Here is a 21,557-nt window from a genome sequence, read left to right as displayed (position 1 = left end):
AACCAGAAACTACCCGTTGGTTCCATGGAACTAGTCCCACCAAGTTTCACGCAAATAAAGGTGACCGCGAGTGAAAGAGGGAGGCAATGAAAGGCTGGAGGTGCGGCCATAAGTCGATGAGAGTTGAGAGTCGAGCTTTAAATTAAGGATTTTATGGTTTTTATTTTTCTAAAAATGTTTTCTTTTTTTTTTGTTGAATTTTTTCTTAAAAATTATACATATATATTACCAATTCGGTTCGGTCCGGGTGGGCGGTTCCACACTTAGAACCGGAAACTAAACTGGTACTCACCAGTTCTAGTTAATTAGAACAGAAAACCGGACCGGTCCTCATCGGAACCGCCGGTTTCAAGCAAATCCGGTCCGGTTCCGGGCGATCAGGGTGGTTCTCGATTTCTTTGCACACCCCTACCAACGGGTAGGTTTTAAGTTCTAGGTGAAATCTATATGGAACCTGGAACCGCTTACCCCTACTAGGTAGAATAAATTTTGGATATAATATGGTAAAACATCTCAAATTTCATAAGTGATTTGGTAACTATTCTCGACAATTGTAATTTCCTAATAAGTCTTTGTAAATGGTAGCTAGTGACCTCCTTTTACAAATAGAAACTCCTTAAGGGTGCGAATGATAATCATTATAATTCTGAGAATAATTTTTGACCAAAAATAGATTTTTCTATTCCCAGAACGAGTTTCTGAGTAGAGAAACGCATTTGATAACGACATAAAATTTCGTGGAATCTCTGACATATTATAATCCCTTGCCATTTTATTGGCAATACTTTTCCTAGGATTGTTCATCTCAATGACAATCCTATAGTTGAACAATTCTATTGTGGTTTGGTTTGAACACCCTTTGGGGTTGTGGTTTTGAGGAGGCACTCTTGTCCGTCAACCCTTTTAATGGCCCGTCGTTCTTGATTGCTAAATCAGCTTGTTCTTGTATCTCTTCTTCTTCTTCTACTTCTTCATCTTCCTTGTCAGTGAAAGTAGGTTGAGCGAGGATGTTGTTGAGCAACTAAGTCTCTCTTAGGGCATTGGTGAGTGGCAAATGACTCTCAGGAGTGTCCTCCTTTAGCTCCCACATGAACTCAGTTGGGAATGACTTGTAATTGTACTGCAATTGTACTGCTAAGCTTTGACGCATCAGAACGTTAATTACTAATACATGCTCTTTTAATCTTTCCTTTTAATCACACAAACGGAAGCCAATTCATAACCGTACATACCCGACTTGCCAAGACAAGGCGCAAGTATCATAACATATCACTTTCATTTCATATTTATAAAAAGGTTCATTACATTCTTATTATTCACATGTTTCTTTCATATACCAAAAGAGTATTAACAAGCGCCTGGGAGGGGCCAAAAAGTGCCAATACTCCTCTACCCAACTGCCTCGTCTCACTAAAAGAATAGGAATTATGTAAACCGAATGGGAATCCACAAATCGACCCGCCTATCTACTCTTCCTCGTCTCTATCATCCTCAAACCGAAGGGATCCAAGTAGTTCGCCGTTACAGTTAATGTACCATTCCACAAACCGAATGGGAATTCACTCCGAATGCCTTACATCTACCCAAACCGTAGCTTTGTACCGCATGAATGTCATAGTAGACTCAAGGATGATCACGTCCTCGAGAGAGCCCTCGAAATAAATGGGCACTCCTTAAAATGCAATCAATGGAACGTCCATGCTAATTATCTGAAAAACAGAGGAATGAGCAGAAGCCCAACAAGCGAAATAACTAAGTTCTACACTACAAGATCCGCCCACCACACGGTCATGAGGTTCGTCCAAGATAATGCAAATATTGTACTCAATACTAACACTATTGAGACAACTACAAGAACAACTAAGGACTCACAATCATTGATTGAACACATGTGGACCGAATTGGACAATACAAGACCATCAATGCAAGAACCAAAGAATGCATCACGAACACAAAAGCACACAAGCGCACATGAACTCACACGCCTTGTTTCTTATACTTTCATGTGATCTTTTCCTCACCCGACTCGCGGATTTACACCGGTTCGCCGTCCAGTCAACGCGGGTTACTTCTGGTTTGCTGTCCGGGCCGCCATGGTCGCTGTCCCTGGGCATCTCACTCCGAGGCATCTTGGTTCGCTGTCTGAGACATCTAAGGTTCACTGTCCTTGGGCATCCCAACTCCCCCGGGACATTATTGGTTCATTGTTCAATGGTTATCTCTTAACATCATTTCTTTTCACACAATTCATGTATTTTATCTTGCATTACATCACACGAACAACTCAATTTAGCATGTAATCACCAAATCGTAAGTTAGAAAATTAGTGTCACCACACGATATCACATATTTCAGCTTGCAATTACCAATTTCAGCACACCTATCACATCATACTAAATGGACACCACACGGTTCACTCCAATCCAGCGTGCAATCGTGGACTTGGGGGCTAGAAATCTAGCACCGTCTTACGGCAACAACATTTCTAGACTCAATTAACAAGCCGAGCACTAAAAGTTCACCAACACAACGCAGTTTCCACAATTTCTAGGACAACCCGAGAGCCATAAGACCATCCCTCGCCTATGTCTAGCTCCGATGAGCTGAGAAACATCAAAATTGACTTAATTACACATGCAAGGACAACTTTTAACATAAATTCAACAAACCGAGAAACTAGAAGGCAACCATGCCTAGACTACACTCACTCACCAAGAATCAAGAAGATCATTATATCATTGAACTTAGCAATTTCACTTACTTGTTGGCTTGATTGGAATAATCGCACCTCAATCTACTTGAGTGCTTGATTCTTGAGAGCTTTTGGGTGAAGAGTATTGAGAGAAAAATGGATTGCAAAGTGAGATATAGGGTTCGGCCAGAGGGAGAGGGAGAGAAAATTAGTGCTCAAGTCTTCCTAAAAGCTTTCGGGCTCAATATTGCATGTTAATCGCCAATTGTGATAACCTCAACGACACTTGTCATTTGGTGGGGGTAACTACAGCGCAAGTGCCATAACTTTTGTACGGAGGACACTTAAGTGTCATAACTTTTTTTTGGCTCACTTGAGTGCCATAACTTTCAAAAAAATGATCACTTAAGTGCCACTTACAAGCTGGTCGTGAGGGCCTGAAACCGCGGCTTTTCCGGCCGAACGGTGACCTTCCCGACGAGGCGAGCACCACCAGCTTGAAGAGGGAGTGTCGGTGAATCATTCCATGGCCTCCGTTCGTCTCGAAATTTCCGTTTTAGCCTCCGTTGACGAAGGTAAAAATGCTTCATAATCACACTTGTCAGAGGGGTTGGTCGTGAGGGCCCGAAACCGCGGCTTTTCCGGCCGAACGGTGACTTTCCCGGCGAGGCGAGCACCACCAGCTTGAAGAGGGGGTGTCGGTGAATCATTCCATGGCCTCCGTTCGTCTCGAAATTTCCGTTATAGCCTTCGTTGACGAAGGTAAAAATGCTTCGTAGTCACACAATTTATTTGAATGATCAGATTGCTGGATGTGAAACCTTATCTGCAGGGCGGTCTACGAAGACAAATAAATAATACGAATAGTACTTGGGAGGTGGAAGCGGGGAATCGGACTCTGTGCCCCCGATTGACTCGTATTAGTCTTAAGGTTGGCCACGCTTAAAGATTGGTGCCTCCCCACTGGCTAATAGTGATGACAGAAACAGTCAAGCTTGCTAGCAATACCGCTTAGGCCTCATCTCCTTCTGAAGCATATCCACTTCGTGGGATTCCCGATGTAGTGGGATAAATTGTGTGAATACGAAGCATTTTTACCTTCGTCAACGAAAGCTATAACGGAAATTTCGAGACGAACGGAGGCCATGGAATGATTCACCGACACCCCCTCTTCAAGCTGGTGGTGCTCGCCTCGCCGGGAAAGTCACCGTTCGGCCGGAAAAGCCGCGGTTTCGGGCCCTCACGACCAACTCATAAGTGGCACTTAAGTGATCATTTTTTTGAAAGTTATGGCACTCAAGTGAGCAAAAAAAAAGTTATGGCACTCAAGTGTCCTCCGTACAAAAATTATGGCACTTGCGCTGTACTTATCCCTCATTTGGTGTCAAAGCCTTCAACACTCATCTTGCCTATTTAGAAAATTGCTTCTTGCATGTGAGAGTCGAGGTGTCAAGTTTAGTGGACATATGTCTATTTACATGCAAAATTGCATTCAAATTTTCGAAATTAGAAAAAATTGAAATACCAAACATGGCTCTAAATTTTCGGTCATGGTGAGGATTAGGTGTATGGTTCCACAAATCACATAAGTGAACATTTCATTAACGTCGCATAGCTAGAATTAACATGTAGAGTGTATCTCTCGATTTACTAAAGCCATGAAATCATTGGCGACAATACCGAATGACAAGTTTAATTCTTATGATCACTAGACGGAAGATTGAAAGATTGTCGGATCTCAATATGTGACCTAGTATTATCATTTAGTAACTAGTGTCACCCGCCTCCAACTGTGTTTGTTCCAATGTTAATTCACAAGCTCATTTCGCGTTGCTCATACCCCGAGCATAAACGATTCCATTCTAACTCCGTACTCAATAATATTGAGCTTTATAGCCTAATTATTATTATCGGATAAGCAAAACTTAGGATGTCACATCAACCTCCATGTCCAGCTTCTTTATCCACCCGACCTCAATGAAAAACCTCGTGAAATCCCTACTAGCCTTGTCCCACAGCCTTTTTCTGAATGATGTATCCAAAGTGGTCGTTGTTGTGGCAACACCATAGGTCGTTGATCTCCTTGAGGTCGGCTGTAGCGATAAATTGGACCTCAGAGAAAAAGACATAGCCGCGCTTGATGGCAACATTGCTAGCCAGGGCGATGAGAAGGCGGCAAGTCTCCTCGTCAGCTTGCCAGAAGTTCTTGGCGGCGAAGTGGTGCTCAAGGAGGACAAAGGAGGTGGAGGTGGAGGTGGCAGTGTTGGTGGTGGTGGTGGTGGTGGTGGTGGTGGGGGAGAGAGAAAAGGTGGTGGTGGTGGAGGTGGAAAGTGAGTGGGAGGGGAGAGTTTTTATTTTTGATTATGTTCTAAAAATAGAGAAGCAAAACTGTTTCAAACTTATTTCTGGGCTAAAATTTCGTCCCAGAAAAAAAAATGAATTGTATTCCTAAAAACAGAAAAATAGAAAAACATAATGGATATCATATACGCCCTTAATTTCTCATTGCTAGGCCCAAATAAGCAACATACAAGGATGCAAAATGGTTTTTCAAGAAAATGCAAACTGATTTTGTAAAACCAACCCCAATAAAAATCTTGTATCTCTGCAATGTGTGGACAAGCAACATAAATAATGGAAATAGAATTTAAGAGGAGAATTTGCAACCTTGATGCATAGAGGTTCAACAATTTGTGCCTACGTCCTTTTGTCCTTTTTTCCTATTATAGCAGCTCAAGTAGGCTAACCTCTACTAAGCCAAGCCAAGCATACAAACATTGTCTCGTTACAAGTGTAGAAACTCCTATTCAGTTGGAGTTATGATAGAAAAGTCTCATATCAGATAATTGTTATGGTGTAGAATAGTTAATATACGTAGAAAACTCCTATTAACTCATAACTCATTATCTTGAGATTTTGAGTAAAGGTGAATCTAACTAAATATGTTGATCGACTTGAACTTACACTCTCTTTGTGATGTCCCTAGCTGAAAGTAATTGATTTCTACTAAGTACTCCCAATACATGAAGAAAATATTCAATGGTTGCAAATCGCCACATCAATTGCTGACGTGGTGTGCGTTTTTTACTTATGTCATACAATAAATTGACAGGTCTTCATTGATTTAGGATAAAAAAATATATTTTAACTTGTTTCTTCTTTCTCCTCAACCCACTATTCTTTCCAGTCTAGCCGTCCTCCATGGCTGTATGCGCCCGTTCAAGAGGCTTGTTGGCCGTCTCTTCAATCTGGCTGTCCATGGCCGCCGATGCCAGCACCAGAGCCAAAGAAGGCATCATCGCTCACGGCCATGGCTCTGGATCTGACCGAACTTCCAGATCGAGCTACCCCTTCCGGCGTTGCTCGACGCCGACGACGACCATGGACAAGCGGCGTCATGCCAAACGCTTTTGGCCATGGATGGCCAAATCTGGAGATTTGGAGAGCAACGCCAGCAAAGGTGACGACGGCCATGAATAAGAGACACAATGCCAGACTAGGAGGTTGGAGAAAAATAGAAAAAGATAGAGTCGAAGCCAGAGGGGTGGCTCGGGCCGACCGCAAGCAACACCAAAAGGGGTCCTCCATCATTTATGGCTGCAAGCTTTGCTTGTCCATGGCTCGTGAGCCACCTCATTAGCAGGTCTAGCGACCGCAAATTGTCCATGGTTGCGAGTTTTGACGACGAACTCTAAATCTCGTCCATGGACGAACAATGACAATAACGGAAGCTTCTTTGCTTTGTTGGAGTTGTAGACCTCCCCTCGTTGTTGCCACCAGCAGAGTCGCCAGCTGCTCCTCAGTATCAAGGCCAAGCCACCTTGCGAGAGACGAATTGGTTTTTTTATTTTTGTTATTCCAACTTAGCGTACACATCATTTTATTATAGAACGTGTAAAAAACGCATGCCATGACGTGGCGCTTCGTAACCACCGAATATTTTCTCCAACAAATGATATAAAACCGATGATTGATTAGTGGGCTTGGACTCATCAAGGAATCCCATGGATCTTTGCGGTTGCTAGGACGCGATTTGCCATTAGGATTTGGTCTGGGAGACCATGGGCGAAGTGTGTGTTTGCACTGATTAGTGATGATTGGAGATTAGGATTGAAGATTGTTGAGAAGCACGTATGAGTTGTGTTAGAAAAATCCCACATCAGATAATTGATGTAGCGTAGAGTAGTTAATATATTCACGTTAGCTCAAATCAATAGTTAAGATGAGCCAAACTGAATATGTTGACAAACTCAAACTTATGCTCTCCCTTTAGTGAACATATCAGGCTAATAATGCACATGTGAGTTGTGTTAAAAAATCCCCACATCAAATAATTGTTATGATAGAGTAGTTAAGGTGCATTTGGAAACCACTTTTCCAAGGGGCTTTAAGGAGATGCAATTGCATTTCCAAAGGCAGACAGGTCTAGAGATAATTTGGATTTTGAACATTTGCGAAATGCTAATATATTTTTTTCCTTCCAATTTTCCTATCGCTAATCTATCATAATTTCGGAAATGTTCTCAACTCGCGTGATGTCGCCGGCAAGGCCAAATTTGGCGCCAATAAGACCGAATCTAGTTGACAACAAGCCAGATATAGCGCCAACAGTCTTGCCTTAGGGCACCCAACCTAAGGCAACCTAGTGACCTCAAGTGAGGACCGCCGGTACCATACTTGGCTCGCACAGGCCACGGAGCCCTTCACCAATTTTGAGTTTTTTTATTAAAAAAATAGAGAAAATCCTTTACAATGTGTGATTCTAAAACCATTTAAACCAAAATTGTTTCCCAATGCACTTTTAAATTATAATATACCAAAACTACTTACATTTCAAAAAACCTCTTTAACCTAAAGTCTTTTACATTTTCCCAAAGAATTTCCCCAAAAGCCGAACCAAACGTACCCTTAATATATCATAGTTGGTCCATAACTCATTAGCTTATACTTTTATGAGAAGGTTGTCCAACTGAATATATTAACGGACTCAAACATAGGCTCTCTCTTGATGAGATCCCCAGATGAAAATATTGAGCTTCTGTATGCTCGTAACACCTCCTGCCACGTAAAGCCAGACTCCTACAACAATCCCCTATGGATCTAGTCACTATTGAAACCCTCTGATAGCTATTCTCACACCCCGTGTGCACAACATAATAAAACACACTCCCACGCTATAAATCACATCTCTATAGTGTTTTCAAAGAGTTTGGCATGCACTTTATTTCTTTACCTAAACAAATATCTTCTCTCTAGTTTCTCTTGCTAGCTCTTAGAAAAACATACTCAAATGGGTGTTACAAGCTTATAACAAAAAACAGACTCAAAGACTTCAAAAATATAGCTTCATTTCTCTTGTTTTTGCCCAGTCAACTGTGCCACATCTGTTCGAGTTTAGTCCCTTTTATAGGCCTCCAAATTTGAACGTTGCAATTTAAAAATAGCTTGATTAATACAGTTGTGTTATTTTATTCAGAGACTTTTTTAAAAATTTGATAGGTATACTAAGAAAACTGTGTAGCGACTACGACCGAAAACAAAGTATGCTGAAAAATTCAGAATTCAGTTCCTGTCATATAATTTCACCCCAAATACAACTCTTGTAGGACGGAATCTACAGAAAAGCTAAATCAACTAACGGCTCTGATTATGCACATTTTCTTGTCATGTTCAATTGCGGTGATACCAACTATCCTCTGTGCTTGATTAACAAACAACAGCAGTGAAGCAAGAAGCTTGTGCAATTTCTAATGTCATGTCAGGTGCATACATATCAGTAGTAACATATTATAAGAGCCTGCGTGAGCCTGAGCTCGGTAGGGAACTTACCTGAGAATGCACAATTTCCTTCTCTTCTTTTTGGCCAACAGCACAGGTTCCTTCTCAAAAACCCAAAAACATACTTCAGTCATTTCTCTTAATACATCCTTCCCGTGCACTCCGAAGAACCACAGTAGCAATCTTTTTTCTTAATATTGCCACTAGAGTCATGAACCTGACCTATCGTATAATTGTAATGGTACGTCAACTCCTGCAAAGGAGGAATATTTTCGGCAGCAAAGAACATTATGTGAGGAACTCGCTTGTCCTCATGATCATAGAGGACATTTTGGGCATACAGATTGGGAGAACAGCTGTGGTTAATGAACCTCCCGACGTTCCCATACTTGGCTGCATCTATGGTAAAACCAACGTCCTCCACAACTTCGCAAGAATCCATGTGCACATCAGGCATGAGGGCTGAGAGCCCGTCCCAGAGATTACTGTCGTTGTAGTTAGTGCCAATGTCAAATAAGTACTCATCATTTCCTGTCCGTTCTTCTGCTTCCTTGTCTTCAAGGAGCTCTCCTATATACTCGCATATAAAACTTCCAGAGGGAATAGAATTAAGGGATCTCACACCCCAACCCCTTAATTCAGTCTTGAAAATTTCTAGCTGAAACTTGAGACCCCGCTGGGTGACCCTATTGTGGCAAGAGGAAGGGCACTTGCACCGAGGTCCACACTCATAAACCAGGGGCTTTGCTTCAACAATAGCTCCATTATAATTGTACGGAATTTCTCCTCCATTCTTGACAGTACAAATGCACTTTTCCATATCTGAGCATCCCCTAGGACACTCACAACCTTTAGAGGGCATAGGCCGGAGCCAGCCAGGATATATCATGCGAGTAATGTAAGTAAATGGCAGGGGCTTTTCGTTATCAATGGTGTTGACAACACATATTGGAACAGACTCTTTCCCTTGTGAAATATCACGCACACAGAGACCCTCCCGTGCTTCAAACTTTTTCGACTTCTTTACCACTTTCCAAGCGAGCTCGGGCTGACCAGGAATCCGGTTCAGACGGAACTTAAAGACCAGCTTGCCATGTGGGCCCGTTTCCTGCCAACATTCTTCCACCAAATACAGCCCATCATACGTATAGGTAATAACCGTTCTATATTTTGCTTCGGCAGAATCAGATGACCTTGTTTCTTTCAATCCTCGGATCACCCTCACAGGATTCCTTTCAGTTATGCTGTTACTCAGAGCAAGGTTACCTTTTTCTAGTTTCTGATCTTCGGGCTCCTTGTCCTTGCCAATCACATTTCCTCCCGAGCCAGTGTATATCACAAAATCTGAGTTATCCAGATCATCACAATATGCACCTGATGACACAATACTCGTTGCCAGGACCTTTCCACCTTGGTTGACATAATCGATACCGCTCTGAATCTGGCGATGAAGGCCAATGATGTTCAGCTCCACTCTATACTGAAACTCATCCCCAACTTCAACACCAGGTACAGGACCTATGATTTGTTTTCCGGTGTTAACAAATCTTTTCTTATCCTTCAAGATTTTTGCTGCTTGATAATCAACCCTTTTATGTTTGTTTTCACCTTTGGTCTTGGCTTCTTCTTCCTGCAAGAGCTTCCTGCAGACAGCTTGGAACAGGCGCAGTGTCTCCCTGACTTTCTTTCGAGTAACATCATCATTGTGTTTACTTTCTGAAGCACCATGACCAAAAGGAGGTGGGTTCACAGCAAACGTTCTGGGATGCAAAGACAACTGAAGATCTTTACGGTGCTCGTCAGTGTCCACAACATCCTGATCTTCCCAAACCACCAGTTTGCTAGTGCTTTCATGAGCAGACTCTTCTTTAAAAGGTTGTCTCTTCTGTGCAGTCTTTCGCACAGAGGTTTTTGCTTCTATAAGCTTTACCTTTGGAGTTGATTTTGATTTCTCAGGGCCCACAGGATCTTTTTGCTTAGGTGTTAATTTTGATTTCTCAGGGCCTACTGGATCTTTTTTCTTCCCTATCCCTGCAGTCATATTATTAGGAAAAGACATTTTGCTTCCCTCTTTGCTCTGCTGCCAAGGACAAAATGGTGCAGCCATCAGACCTTGCACTAAAACCCTTTCAGATGACACTTCCGATGAACCAGCATTGTCTTCCGATGTCTGATTTCCTGATACATCTGCATGCTTTCTCTTGAGACTTTCCCCCTTTTTGTTTCTCCCAAAGATCCCGATGTCCTGGATCCTTTTATCAATAAATGCCCCAGACGGACAGACAAAAAGATCTTGATTACTTCCACGTGGGGATCCACCCCAGCCATCATTGGCATCTTCTGGTTGTATGTTCATCTCCGAAATTGTTCCCAACTTATCTCGCTCTCTCTTGCCTCCAACACCATTCTCTTCATGTTCAGCCTGAACTTCAGCTTTAGTTGCTTCAGTTACCTCATTTAAAGTTTTGCACTCCTGAGAATCCTGACCTTGTAAACTTTCTTTAATTAAATTTGTGACGGTCACTTCCGTCTGCCTTAGAATTTTCTCATCCTTCAAATGACTTTCCTCACTGACCTTTATTTCCTTCAAAGGAGCGACCACATTCAAGCACGCGTCGTTATCACGAAGAGGAGCATGCCTTCCACAATGAGGTGGGAAGTCTCTAATTGCCGAAACCCTTCTCCTTGGAGGATAGCTTCTAGCTTTAGGTTTCTCGAGACCCTTGCCGGTGGAACCAGTAGTTAACGAAGCATGCCCAGGACAGACATTAGCATAACTTGATTCAGTTGTCTCTTTATTTTGTGGAGCAGCAGCAACGCCACCATCTCTCTCGAACAATTCAGATTCTGAAGCTTTTCTAGGTTCTACAATTCCTGTTCGCTCTAAAGGCCCCAGAGACATTCCTGTCGCTTGCTTCTCATTCACTGAGTTTAGACCCTCAACCACATCAGACACCTGCCCCAACTTTTTCAAATTAGATTCTACAACATTAGTTTGTGTGAGGATAGCTGTAGAATCTCCGACTCTAGAATCAACATGACCTCCCCATGATGCATCAACAGCCTCAGCTGCAGTCCCCTTATTCTGAGAGCTGGCAATGTAAACTGAATTCTTTGCTGGTTCCACAGTGATTCTTTGAGCAAATCGTCCACATCCTGAAGGAAAATCACGAATAGCAGAAACCGTCCTTCGCTTGTACTTAGGTGCGCCATTATGAGAATAGCAATCGCCATTGGCCATCGCTGGTAGTCCAGATCTCCACACAGAACTACTGTCATGAACAGAAGTTACAGCTCTTGATGGCTCGTGATGCAGCATATTATTTAGGACAGCCATTGAATTCTGAATAACAAAGCAGTGAAACACTCAAAATTGCATAAAAGACTAGACAACCACCAACAAGAGTACCAGTGAACCATCCATTTGCCCAAGACAGTATGGCACAAAGCTAGAACGGATCTATATTATCCCCGTTAGACAAATCACATTACACAGGAAGACCAAAAAATCATCCGAAATCATCAACCACGATCATCAAAATGTTTAGAAGACTCACTATGCACAATACAACAAAACCTCTATGGGCTTCACGAGCACTACACAAACGGCAGATGACCATCCAGCTCATAAAAAACATTGCCGAACTTACGAAAAATTTCCAAGTACTCCTAAAACACATGCTCCATATCCACCAAAGCGGAAAGTTATGAAATTTTTTAATTTCACCCAAGAATGACAACACACAGGTCGATGGACATGGGCGTACGGGAAGGTCATGCTCCGGGAGCACCTCAAAACACCCATGCACTCGAGTGCACATGCTTGTGCATAATAGACACTGCTCAGAACCTCGAACCACGCAAACTGCCATGAATAGACAATCACACGCAGAAACCATATTCTAAACGAACGACAATCGCATGGCCACCCACAGAGCATCAACACGGACCAACCTCATTTTCGTCACTCACCACAAACTCACCGAGCCGGCCGAGCCAAATCCTAACCCCAATTTTCCCGCATCGTTCACGCCCGACCCGCCGATGCTCCGGCAACTACCAATCCGCTTCCAATTCGGTTCCGACGCGCTCGAAACAGCAGAAATCCGAGCCGAGCCACATCGGTTCGCCCCCTCTGTGCCCCCCCATCCACAATCAAAAACGAGAAGAGAAAACTCCAGTCAAGATTACTCTCGCGAACAAACGACGCATCAAAGAAGGGAACTGAAGTAAGCCGAAGATGCAATACACGTACATCGGAGGAAGAAGAGGACCATCGGCGCGAGGAATATCAAACCGAGAAGCCGCGACGGAGAAACGATGAGACCGGAAAACGCAGGCCGCGTCCCGACGGGGAGCATCCGACGGCGGCGGAGCCGGACAGGCTCGCCGGGCAGCGACGGCGACGAAGAGCGAAAACGGAGCGGTCGGCTTTCTTACAGAGAAAAAGTGAAAACAGAACAGACGATGGTGTGTGTTGTGTGCGAAACTTGGAAAAAGAAAATCAGTAAAGTGATGCAGATTGCAGAATGATTTCTTTTGCCGTGAAATTTTTTTTATTTCTTTTTTTTTTTTTGCCTTTTTCTTTTTTCTAAGCCTAAGAAATGAAATCAAAATAGTGCTACTAATTTAATTTATTTAAGGGAAAAAACCACCAAAAACCCCAAACTTTGCCATCTGTGACACATTTACCCCGAACTTTTTTTTGTGACACCAAAAACCCCGAACTTTCTTTTTGTGACACATTTACCCCAATGTATTTAGTCCATGGGCATTTTCGTCTTTTCTACTTTTTTTTTTTTTTTTTTTTTTTTTTTCCTTTCCGGCGAGGGGACCTCGCCGCGTCCTCGCCGGATCCGGCGAGGGGGCCTCGCCGGCGTCGAGCGAGGGCGGCCCTCGCCGATCCGGCGAGGGCCCCTCGCCGGCGTCGGCGAGGTTCGCCTCGCTCGGGCGAGCGAGGCGGCCCTCGCCCGACTCGGCGAGGTCGACCCTCGCCGGCGTCGGCGAGGGTCGACCTCGCTCGAGCCTGGGCGAGGGCCGCCCTCGCTCGCCCGGCGAGGCGGACCTCGCCGGCGTCGGCGAGGTTCGGCCTCGCTCGAGCCTGGGCGAGGGCCGCCTCGCCGCCTTGCGAGGGCGGACCTCGCGGCGCGGCGAGGTTCGGCCTCGCTCGGGCAAGCGAGGGCGTCCCTCGCCCGACTCAGCGAGGTCGACCTCGCCCGACGCCGGCGAGGGTCGACCTCGCCTCGACGCCGGCGAGGGCCGCCTCTCGCTGGGCGAGCGAGGGCCGCCTCGCCCGATCTCGGCGAGGTCGACCCTCGCCGGCGTCGGCGAGGGTCGACCTCGCCTCGAGTCGGGCGAGGGCGACCCTCGCCGGCCGGGCGAGGGCGCCCTCGCCGGCTGCCGGGCGAGGAGTCCGTCCTCGCCCGAGCTCGCCCGACTCAGCGAGGTCGACCCTCGCCGGCTGCCGGGCGAGGGTCGACTCGCTGAGTCGGGCGAGGGACGCCCTCGCCGGATCTGGCGAGGGCCCCCCTCGCCGGATCCGGCGACGCCGACGCCGGCGAGGCCCCCCCTCGCCGGAAAGGAAAAAAAAAAGAAAAAGCAGAAAAGACGAAAATGCCCATGGACTAAATATATTGGGGTAAATGTGTCACAAAAAGTAAAGTTCGGGGTTTTTGGTGTCACAAAAAAAGTTCGGGGTAAATATGTCACAGATGGCAAAATTTGGGGTTTTTGGTGATTTTTTCCCTTTATTTAACGATATATATCGAAAAGTGAGATGTGTCTTCCCTTTCAAGCCGTTTCAATTACCCCTACATTAAAGTATAAAAGGGTAAATTTTTAAAGCAGAAACATAAATTCACACATCTCTTACAAACTTACTTTTTCTTCCTCTTCCTTAAGTACCGACCCATATTCTTTTCATACACGCGTATGTCACGGGACGCGAAAGCCCCAGCCAGCCTTCCTTCAATAGTTGTTCTCAAGAACAGTACGGCCAATTATATCTTCGTATCGAATCGTATCACACCCAGCTTAGCTCGGTTCATATAGTTCCTAAAGCGGCATAAGCTCCCGATTAGTTTGTACACGAAAGGTCAATCCCGCCTTCAGAGCTCGTATATTTGTTCTAACTTAGAAATCCTATTACAAATCACCCTTACGCCACTCCCACAAATCAGCTGTATCATCCTTTCCGTACACTCACTCTTTACTTCGATGACACCAAGCTTCACTCACAAAAGCACGAGAGTACAAGAAAATCACGATCCGTGACACATCAACGTGTCTATTCGTATTTTCTCAGTATTAAATTCATGATCCTAAAATTCGATGTTTGTTCCTGTTGCGCTTTTTTTTATATATTATATGATTTGGTCACTCGTTCTTATATGCGTTGAAATCGAGCCATAAGTCTGCCATGTAAGTATACTTCCAAAAGATTTTTCTTTCGAGAATACTTATGATTTTTAACTATCATGTGGTTTATGATGTTATGATTCAGTTCAGTCGTGAGCAAGATTCGTTGTCTTGGTTATAAGCAAATGAGGGTCAATCATGGGAAAGAAGAAGTTTAGAGATCAAAATCTCCGCTTTTGTTTCTTAAGAGGTCAAAATGCAAAAAGAATAATAATAAAAAGGATAAATCTTATGAATCCTGTCGATAATTTTTTCTCTTTTTTTTTACTCTTTTCTTATTTTTGGGCGTGCTTGTTCAATCCTTAGCTGTGGTGGGTTTTCATTTTCTTGAGAAAGTGGAAAAGATTAGATAAAAATTCAAGTGGAAAATTCACAACACAAGAATGGTAAAACAGCGAGAGAATCATGCGACTTCTAAAGCAATTTGAGAGGGTCACGGACGAAATGTGGATCGCGTGTGCACGCACTGGAAGGCTTTCCAGAGCTTGGACTGGAACCTCCCTAGGCCAACACCAAGTTAGTTCTCCAAGACATAAAAGTTTTTTTTCTGGATCAGTGCATTGAAAGTCCTACAACTTATAATGAATATGCGATTGAGGTTGCGTTTGGGAACGCTCTGGGGGAAAGTCTTTGGGAAAATGTAAAGGACTTTAGGTTGAAGGGGTTTTTCAAAATGCAAATTGTGTTTGGTAAATTGTAACTTAAAAGTCCTTTGCAAAGTAACTTTGGGTAAAATAGCGTTTGGAAAAATTATACTTGCAAAGCTCTTTTTTTATTTTTTATTAAAAATGTTGAAACCCTTCTCCGGCTCCGTCGAAGGGCAGCTGGCCGCCGGCGACCCAGATCTGGCGCCGGCGGCGGTCGTCTGAGGCGAAAGGACCTCCGGCAGCCCTCGGCGACCACCGACGAGGGCCGCCTGGGGTCGAGCGACCCCCGACGAGGGTCGCCAAACCCAGGCGAGGGCCACCGGCGACCCAGATCTGACGCCTCGCGGCCCTCGCCCGAGGCCGACCTCCCTCAGGCAGTCGGGGGTCGCTCGACCCCAGGCGGCCCTCGTCGGTGGTCGCCGATGGCTGCCGGAGGTCCTTTCGCCTCAAACGACCGCCGCCGGCGCCAGATCTGGGTCGCCGGCGGGCCTTGAGGGTCGTCAAGGTCATGCGACGGCCGGCGTCCCTCGCCTGGGTCGCGTGACCCCTCGCGGCGGTCGTGCGAGCCCAGGCGATGGCCGGTGGGTTGCGCGACCACGCTGGCCCCCCTCCGGCCGGTCGCCGTCGCCTCACAACCACGCTGCCGAGGTCTCAGCGAAGAAGATGATGAACAGTACAGACGAGGCCAAAATCGGAAAATCAAAAAAAAGATGAGGGTAGTTTCGGAAGAAATTTTTTTCACTTACTCTTGGGAGTTGTATGTCGAGAAAGCTGAAAGCCCAAGGCAGCCTAGGACGTGCCTTGGGCTTTCAGCCTTCCGAAGGCTTTCTTTTCCTCAAGGTGAGTTGCAAAACATTTACCAAACACCCAATATTTGGCTGATGGAGCTTTGGACCCCTAAAGGCCCTTGGGAAAGCTATTCCCAAACGCAGCCTGAGTCTGAAAACTTTCAAAAAATGTAATCAAATCTTAAAATTTGTCACAAAAGTGCAATTAATTCCCGAAACTTTCAAAAAGTGCAATCAAGTCCTAAAATTTGTCAAGTTGATACAATCAAGTCCTAAAACTCATTAGTATTTTTCGTTTGTTAAGTTGGACGAAGTTCATGAAATGACTTGATTGCACCAATTTGATAAATTTTAGGATTTGATTGCACTTTTTGAAAGTTTCAGGACTCAACAACACTTTCGTGATAAATTTTAGGATGTTCAATACACTTATCTCAAGTTTTTTCCATCGGTTTTCCCGCATTTTACACGCGACATCGTGGAGAACCAAAATAGCAACTTTCATTCTCAGTGTTTCCATCAGAATCACGAACCTGATCGGGTCGTGTTGATGTTATGGCACGAGATTGTCAAACTCCTGCAGAGGTGGAATGTTTTCAGCGGCAAAGAACACTAACTGAGGCACTCTCTTGGCCCCGGGATAGTAAAGGAGGGATTCGTCATGAACGTTGGGAGAGCAGCTGCAGGTGAAGAATCGCGTCGCACGCCCGTAGAATTCTCCATGTACGTCAAATTCACATTCCCCATTCATATATCACATGCATAATTCTGTGACCAGGCCTTTCATCTGCTTCCTTGTATTATAGGTAAACCCCATCCATGTTCTTGCATTGGCAGTCATATGCTGTTCTTTCTCTCATCTCCCAGAACACCCTCACAGATTTCTTTGCAGATATGCTGTTCTTCAGAGCAAGGTTACCTTGCTTGAGCTTCTGATCTTCTGCCTCCTTGTGCATCCAATTGACTCCTTGGCCAGTGTAGATCAGAAAATCCAAGTCATCTAGATCATCGTCGTGTTCTCCACATGACACAATACTAGTCGAAAGGATGATCTTTCCCCCCTTCATCAACGTAATCAGTACTGACCTGCATTTGGCGATGAAGGCCAATAGTTGCCAGCTCCACTCTGTAAATTGAACTCACCCTCCCCTTCAACTCCCAGTACAGGACCCAGTATATGTTCGCAGTGTTGATAAATATGCCTCATAAAAATTTTGGTGCTTGAAGATCAAGGCCTTTCTGTTCTATGGACTTTAGCTTCTCTTTCATGCAAGAGCTTCCCATACCAACTATGGAAAGTGCGCGATATCTCCTTCACTTGGCTTCTCCTACTTCTAGCATCAATAGCAGCACCCGAGGAGTCAAACTTTAAAGCTTCTGCAGGTTCAACTCTTCCCATCACTATCCGAAGCCCGCAGAGATGTCATTGCTGCTTCGTCCTCACTCACCCAAGTGTAAACTGTCAACTGCATTAGCCCATCTCCCCCTTTTCCCGACTGGGATTCTAAAGCATTTATTTGTGGAACAATTGCTGTGCAAGGTGATGTTGTTCAAATACGTGTGTTTGTATGTGCAAAATAAAGTAAAGTTGTTTGACAAACCTGAAATGAGTGATCCGAGTTTGACGATTGATCCGAGCCCAACGAATTCACGTTGTGTCCTTAAGACAATTTGTCCCCTCTACCGGTACCCAAAGGTTGTTGAACAATTGCCTCCCAGGATAGAACGGATCGCCTTTCCTATGAAGCGGTACTCCTTCAAAGGAAACCTTCGAACGCAACTTTGCAGAACAATCGCACAAAAAATGACAATGATGAAGAATGAGTGTGCAGCAGAATGCCATGAAAAAATGAATATGCGGAGAGACTACACCGAAATGTTCAATTCGGTTCAGTCTTAATATTCATGAAGAGTCACAAGACTTCGTTTGGTCATGTGCGAAAATAAAGAGATTCACGAGCGGTTCCCGTTCGGATAATGAACAGTAGCGAAGGCTCTCTTGAACCGGTTTTTGTTCGGAATGTAAACGTGTCTGTTCGAAAAAATAAAAAAAAATTGATAGAGAATGGACTCGAAACCGAACCGAGCCGGCCGGATGGCGGCGGTGCGCGCGGGGACCGACCTAGCTTGACGTAGGTCTTCTCTCTTCCACAAAAGTGGGGTACCCCTTGGGGCCCAAACCCATTTAAGAGGCTCCTCAAAATAAACCATCTCCCATCACCTCTTATATCCTATGTGGGACACTTTCATCCACACACTTCTCATTCAATTCTATGGGATTTGGGTGCCAAAATCCCAACAGGTGAGACATTAGACGCCTTGAGAGGTTGAGGCTCAGTTCCAACTTCAGAACTTCCCATGAACATGTAAACAGTCTTGGCTGCATCCTCCTCGTTCTGAATGCCGTCGATATTACTTGCATCAACTGCTGGTTCCAAAAAAATTTGTGGAGCAAAAGGCCCACATCCTGGCGGACAATCACAAACGGCGGAAACTTTCCGCCACTCAAACTCAGTTGTACCGACATCCCCGTCGCCATTTCCCACTGCTAATGATCCTGTTTTCCTTTCTGGAATATCCCCATCAACTGATGCAACAGTTCTCGGTTAACTAGTTCCAGCTTTCGCATTCAACCTAAAATTCAGTGTGACGTTCAAAACTAGGCAACAAAGAAGAAAGAAAGAGACTCTTAAGAGGAAAAGCGACTGAACAACCATGTGACTGGTAAGAAGAATGAAAACAGACGACGACAGAAAAACCCAAAATGAAGTCTGAAGTCAGAACTTTCTTGAGTGGAGCAAAACAAAGAATTCGCAATGAAATTCAATGGAAAGTACCGACACATCGAACCAAACAAAGAAGACAGTGGAGCAGTGGAAAGAAGATTGAACGAGGAGGAGAACGAAAATGCATATCGGACAGTGGCCGGAAAGGAAGCGATTGCCGTCTTGTTGAGAGGAACCATCGAGTCGAAAGCAAGGGATGTCATGGTGATGGCGTCCGCTGATCGGAGACGGAGAGTGAAGGCTTCGAAAGTTAATGCATGAGACAAAGAGAGAGCGTTTTTGCAGTTTGAAGCTTCGCGGCAAAATGAAATCGGTTGGAAGTTAGTTGGAGGAAGCCTAAGCTATCACTTATCAGTAGTGCATCATGTGTTGAGTATACGCATCTCAATTCATTTTGTATTTGAACTTCAAAAAAAATTGCTAGTTTTCAATTGATTTAATTTTTCCACATGTCATTGTCACGAAGTCGTCACCGTCAATGCACGATAAATCGAAGATGATCCAAAACACCAGGGCAATATGGGAATTGTATATCGTTCTAGAGTGTACTTTGTAATTAATGCGAATAATTGATAGATGAGAAGATAGAACCCCCACCTTTAAATTAAGAAGAGACCTAAAATTGTAATTAAGGGAATTTTATTATTTATTAGTAGATTAGATCCAAAAAATTTTCTCTTTTCTAAATGTTGAAATATATCATCATTTCCTATTCCTATACGAATTAAGAATTTTTTGATCATCTTTCTATGAGATTTGCTCTACTTTTCTTCTCCCGACACATTTGGCATGATGCTAGAAGTCATCAGTACGAGCCTAATTATCCCTAAAACCAATGCGCATTTTTCTATTTTGACTTACTCACCGCCGTGATCGAATGAGAATGGATAAGAGGCTCGTGGGATTGATGTGAGGGGGTAGGGATGGCTATATTTCTCGGAGCGAACTCTAGGCGAATATGAAGCGCATTTCATATAGGCCCAAGTCGTATATCCAATTGCTTCAATTTGAATTATCCGGAGGATTTCCTTCCAAATTAGTATTATTTCATAAGTAATTAAAAGTTCAAACCTTTTCTCTAACAGAAGAAAAGCTATCGCTACATGCATAAATTAATTTGGCAAAAAAGAAAAGCTACCATGTTTAACATGCATGAATATAGAACACGAAATCAAGAGCATTAGGGTGCGCATGGAATGCATTCGAATAAAAATTCTTCCTAATGCATTCTGAGCCGATTTTGCATTCCTAATAAAAATGCGTTTGTTAAAAATACTTGATTCCGAATGCATTTTTGATTCAATGAGTTTTGGCAAGAAAAGTTATAAGCTACTTTTTGTGTAGCTTCTTGATTCCGAATGCATTTTCCCTATTTTCTCACAAATTTTTTTTCGTAAAATGCATAAAAATTGAAAAATTCTAGAAAAATTCATAAAAATTTCCAGAAAATAAAAAGAGTCGATTTCGGGAAAATATGAAATTTGGTGAATTTTTTTAAAAATAAAAAATAAATAAAAAATTTCAAAACTTCACAGAATAGCTTAAAACACATGCCCACCCACTTTGAGTGAAATTTAAATTTTTGATAAAAAAATCAAAAATTTCAAAACTTCACAAAATGGCTTAAAATACATGCGTACCACCTACTTTGAGTGAAATTTAAATTTTTAAGGTGCACAAAAAAAAGAAAAATAAAAAAAAATAAAAATTCAAAACTTTACAAAATGGCTTAAAATATATGTGTGCCACTCACTTGAAATGAAATTTAAATTTTTTGAGGTGCCCAAAAAATAAAAAAAATAAAAATTTCAAAACTTCACGAATGGCTTGAATATCTGAGTAACCCATTTTGAGTAAAATTTAAATTTTTGAGGTCTTAAAAAAATTCAAAACTTCACAAAATGGCTTAGAATACCGCGCCACCTACTTTGAGTGAAATTTAAATTTTTTAGGTGCCCAAAAATATTTAAAAATCAAAAATTTCAAAACTTTACGAATGGCTTATAATACATGCCACACCCACTTTGAGTAAAATTTAAATTTTTTAGGTGCAAAAAAATCAACAAATCAAAACAGATTGCCCAAATCAATTTCTAGAGTAGAATTAGTCATATTTTACCAAATGCATTTCTCCTCCGTAAATCAATTTATTAGTAGAATTCCAAATCAATTTCTGGCAAATTTGATTTAAAACAGAATAACTTTCGCACCCTTATTACATTTGAAAATTGTAGCCCAAGCACCTTAGAAAGCGATTTACTGGTAATCGAGCATTAGCAAAATGTCATTATTGACTAAACTCTCATCCAATTCAAGGAAAACGGTCCAAACTATTCTAGCACCGATAATTTAGATAAATAAAAAACTCCGGGGTAAATCCTTTTGAAAATATAATTTCTGGGCCCTGTTTATTACAATCAACAAAAGGTATTTTTTTTTTCTCAATACT

General features: G+C 43.3%; 1 protein-coding gene and 1 pseudogene across 9 annotated transcripts; both read right to left on the bottom strand.

The window, feature by feature from the left end:
- Positions 1-817: 817 nt before the first annotated feature.
- On the bottom strand, positions 818-5,044 carry LOC130135375 (tetrapyrrole-binding protein, chloroplastic-like; annotated as a pseudogene).
- Positions 5,045-8,246: 3,202 nt separating this feature from the next.
- Positions 8,247-12,963, bottom strand: LOC115686485 (histone-lysine N-methyltransferase, H3 lysine-9 specific SUVH6-like). 9 transcript variants are annotated; one of them, XM_056304492.1, is made up of 3 exons: positions 12,726-12,962; positions 12,443-12,605; positions 8,247-11,813 (listed from the first exon to the last, which is right to left on the bottom strand). In XM_056304492.1, exon 3 carries the CDS (start codon positions 11,805-11,807, stop codon positions 8,610-8,612), a length of 3,198 nt encoding a protein of 1,065 aa, XP_056160467.1. In that variant the 5' UTR covers positions 11,808-11,813; positions 12,443-12,605; positions 12,726-12,962; the 3' UTR covers positions 8,247-8,609. The 9 variants fall into 9 exon arrangements, with proteins under 9 accessions (XP_056160467.1, XP_056160469.1, XP_056160470.1 ...); XM_056304494.1 differs by having other exon boundaries at positions 8,247-11,742; XM_056304495.1 differs by having other exon boundaries at positions 8,247-11,739.
- Between the last annotated feature and the right edge of the window lie 8,594 nt (positions 12,964-21,557).

This window comes from Syzygium oleosum, unplaced genomic scaffold, assembly GCF_021117445.2.
Source record: "Syzygium oleosum isolate NSW1041296 unplaced genomic scaffold, Sole_v2.1 Sole_v2.32, whole genome shotgun sequence".
Classification (NCBI taxonomy): Eukaryota; Viridiplantae; Streptophyta; class Magnoliopsida; order Myrtales; family Myrtaceae; genus Syzygium; species Syzygium oleosum.
The sequence above is the reverse complement of the archived record's forward strand: the minus strand, read 5'-3'. Positions and strand labels throughout refer to the sequence as shown.

Excerpts from the sequence above, each read along its gene's own strand:
- LOC115686485 (XM_056304492.1), bottom strand. The coding sequence starts at position 11,807 with ATGGCTGTCCTAAATAATATGCTGCATCACGAGCCATCAAGAGCTGTA.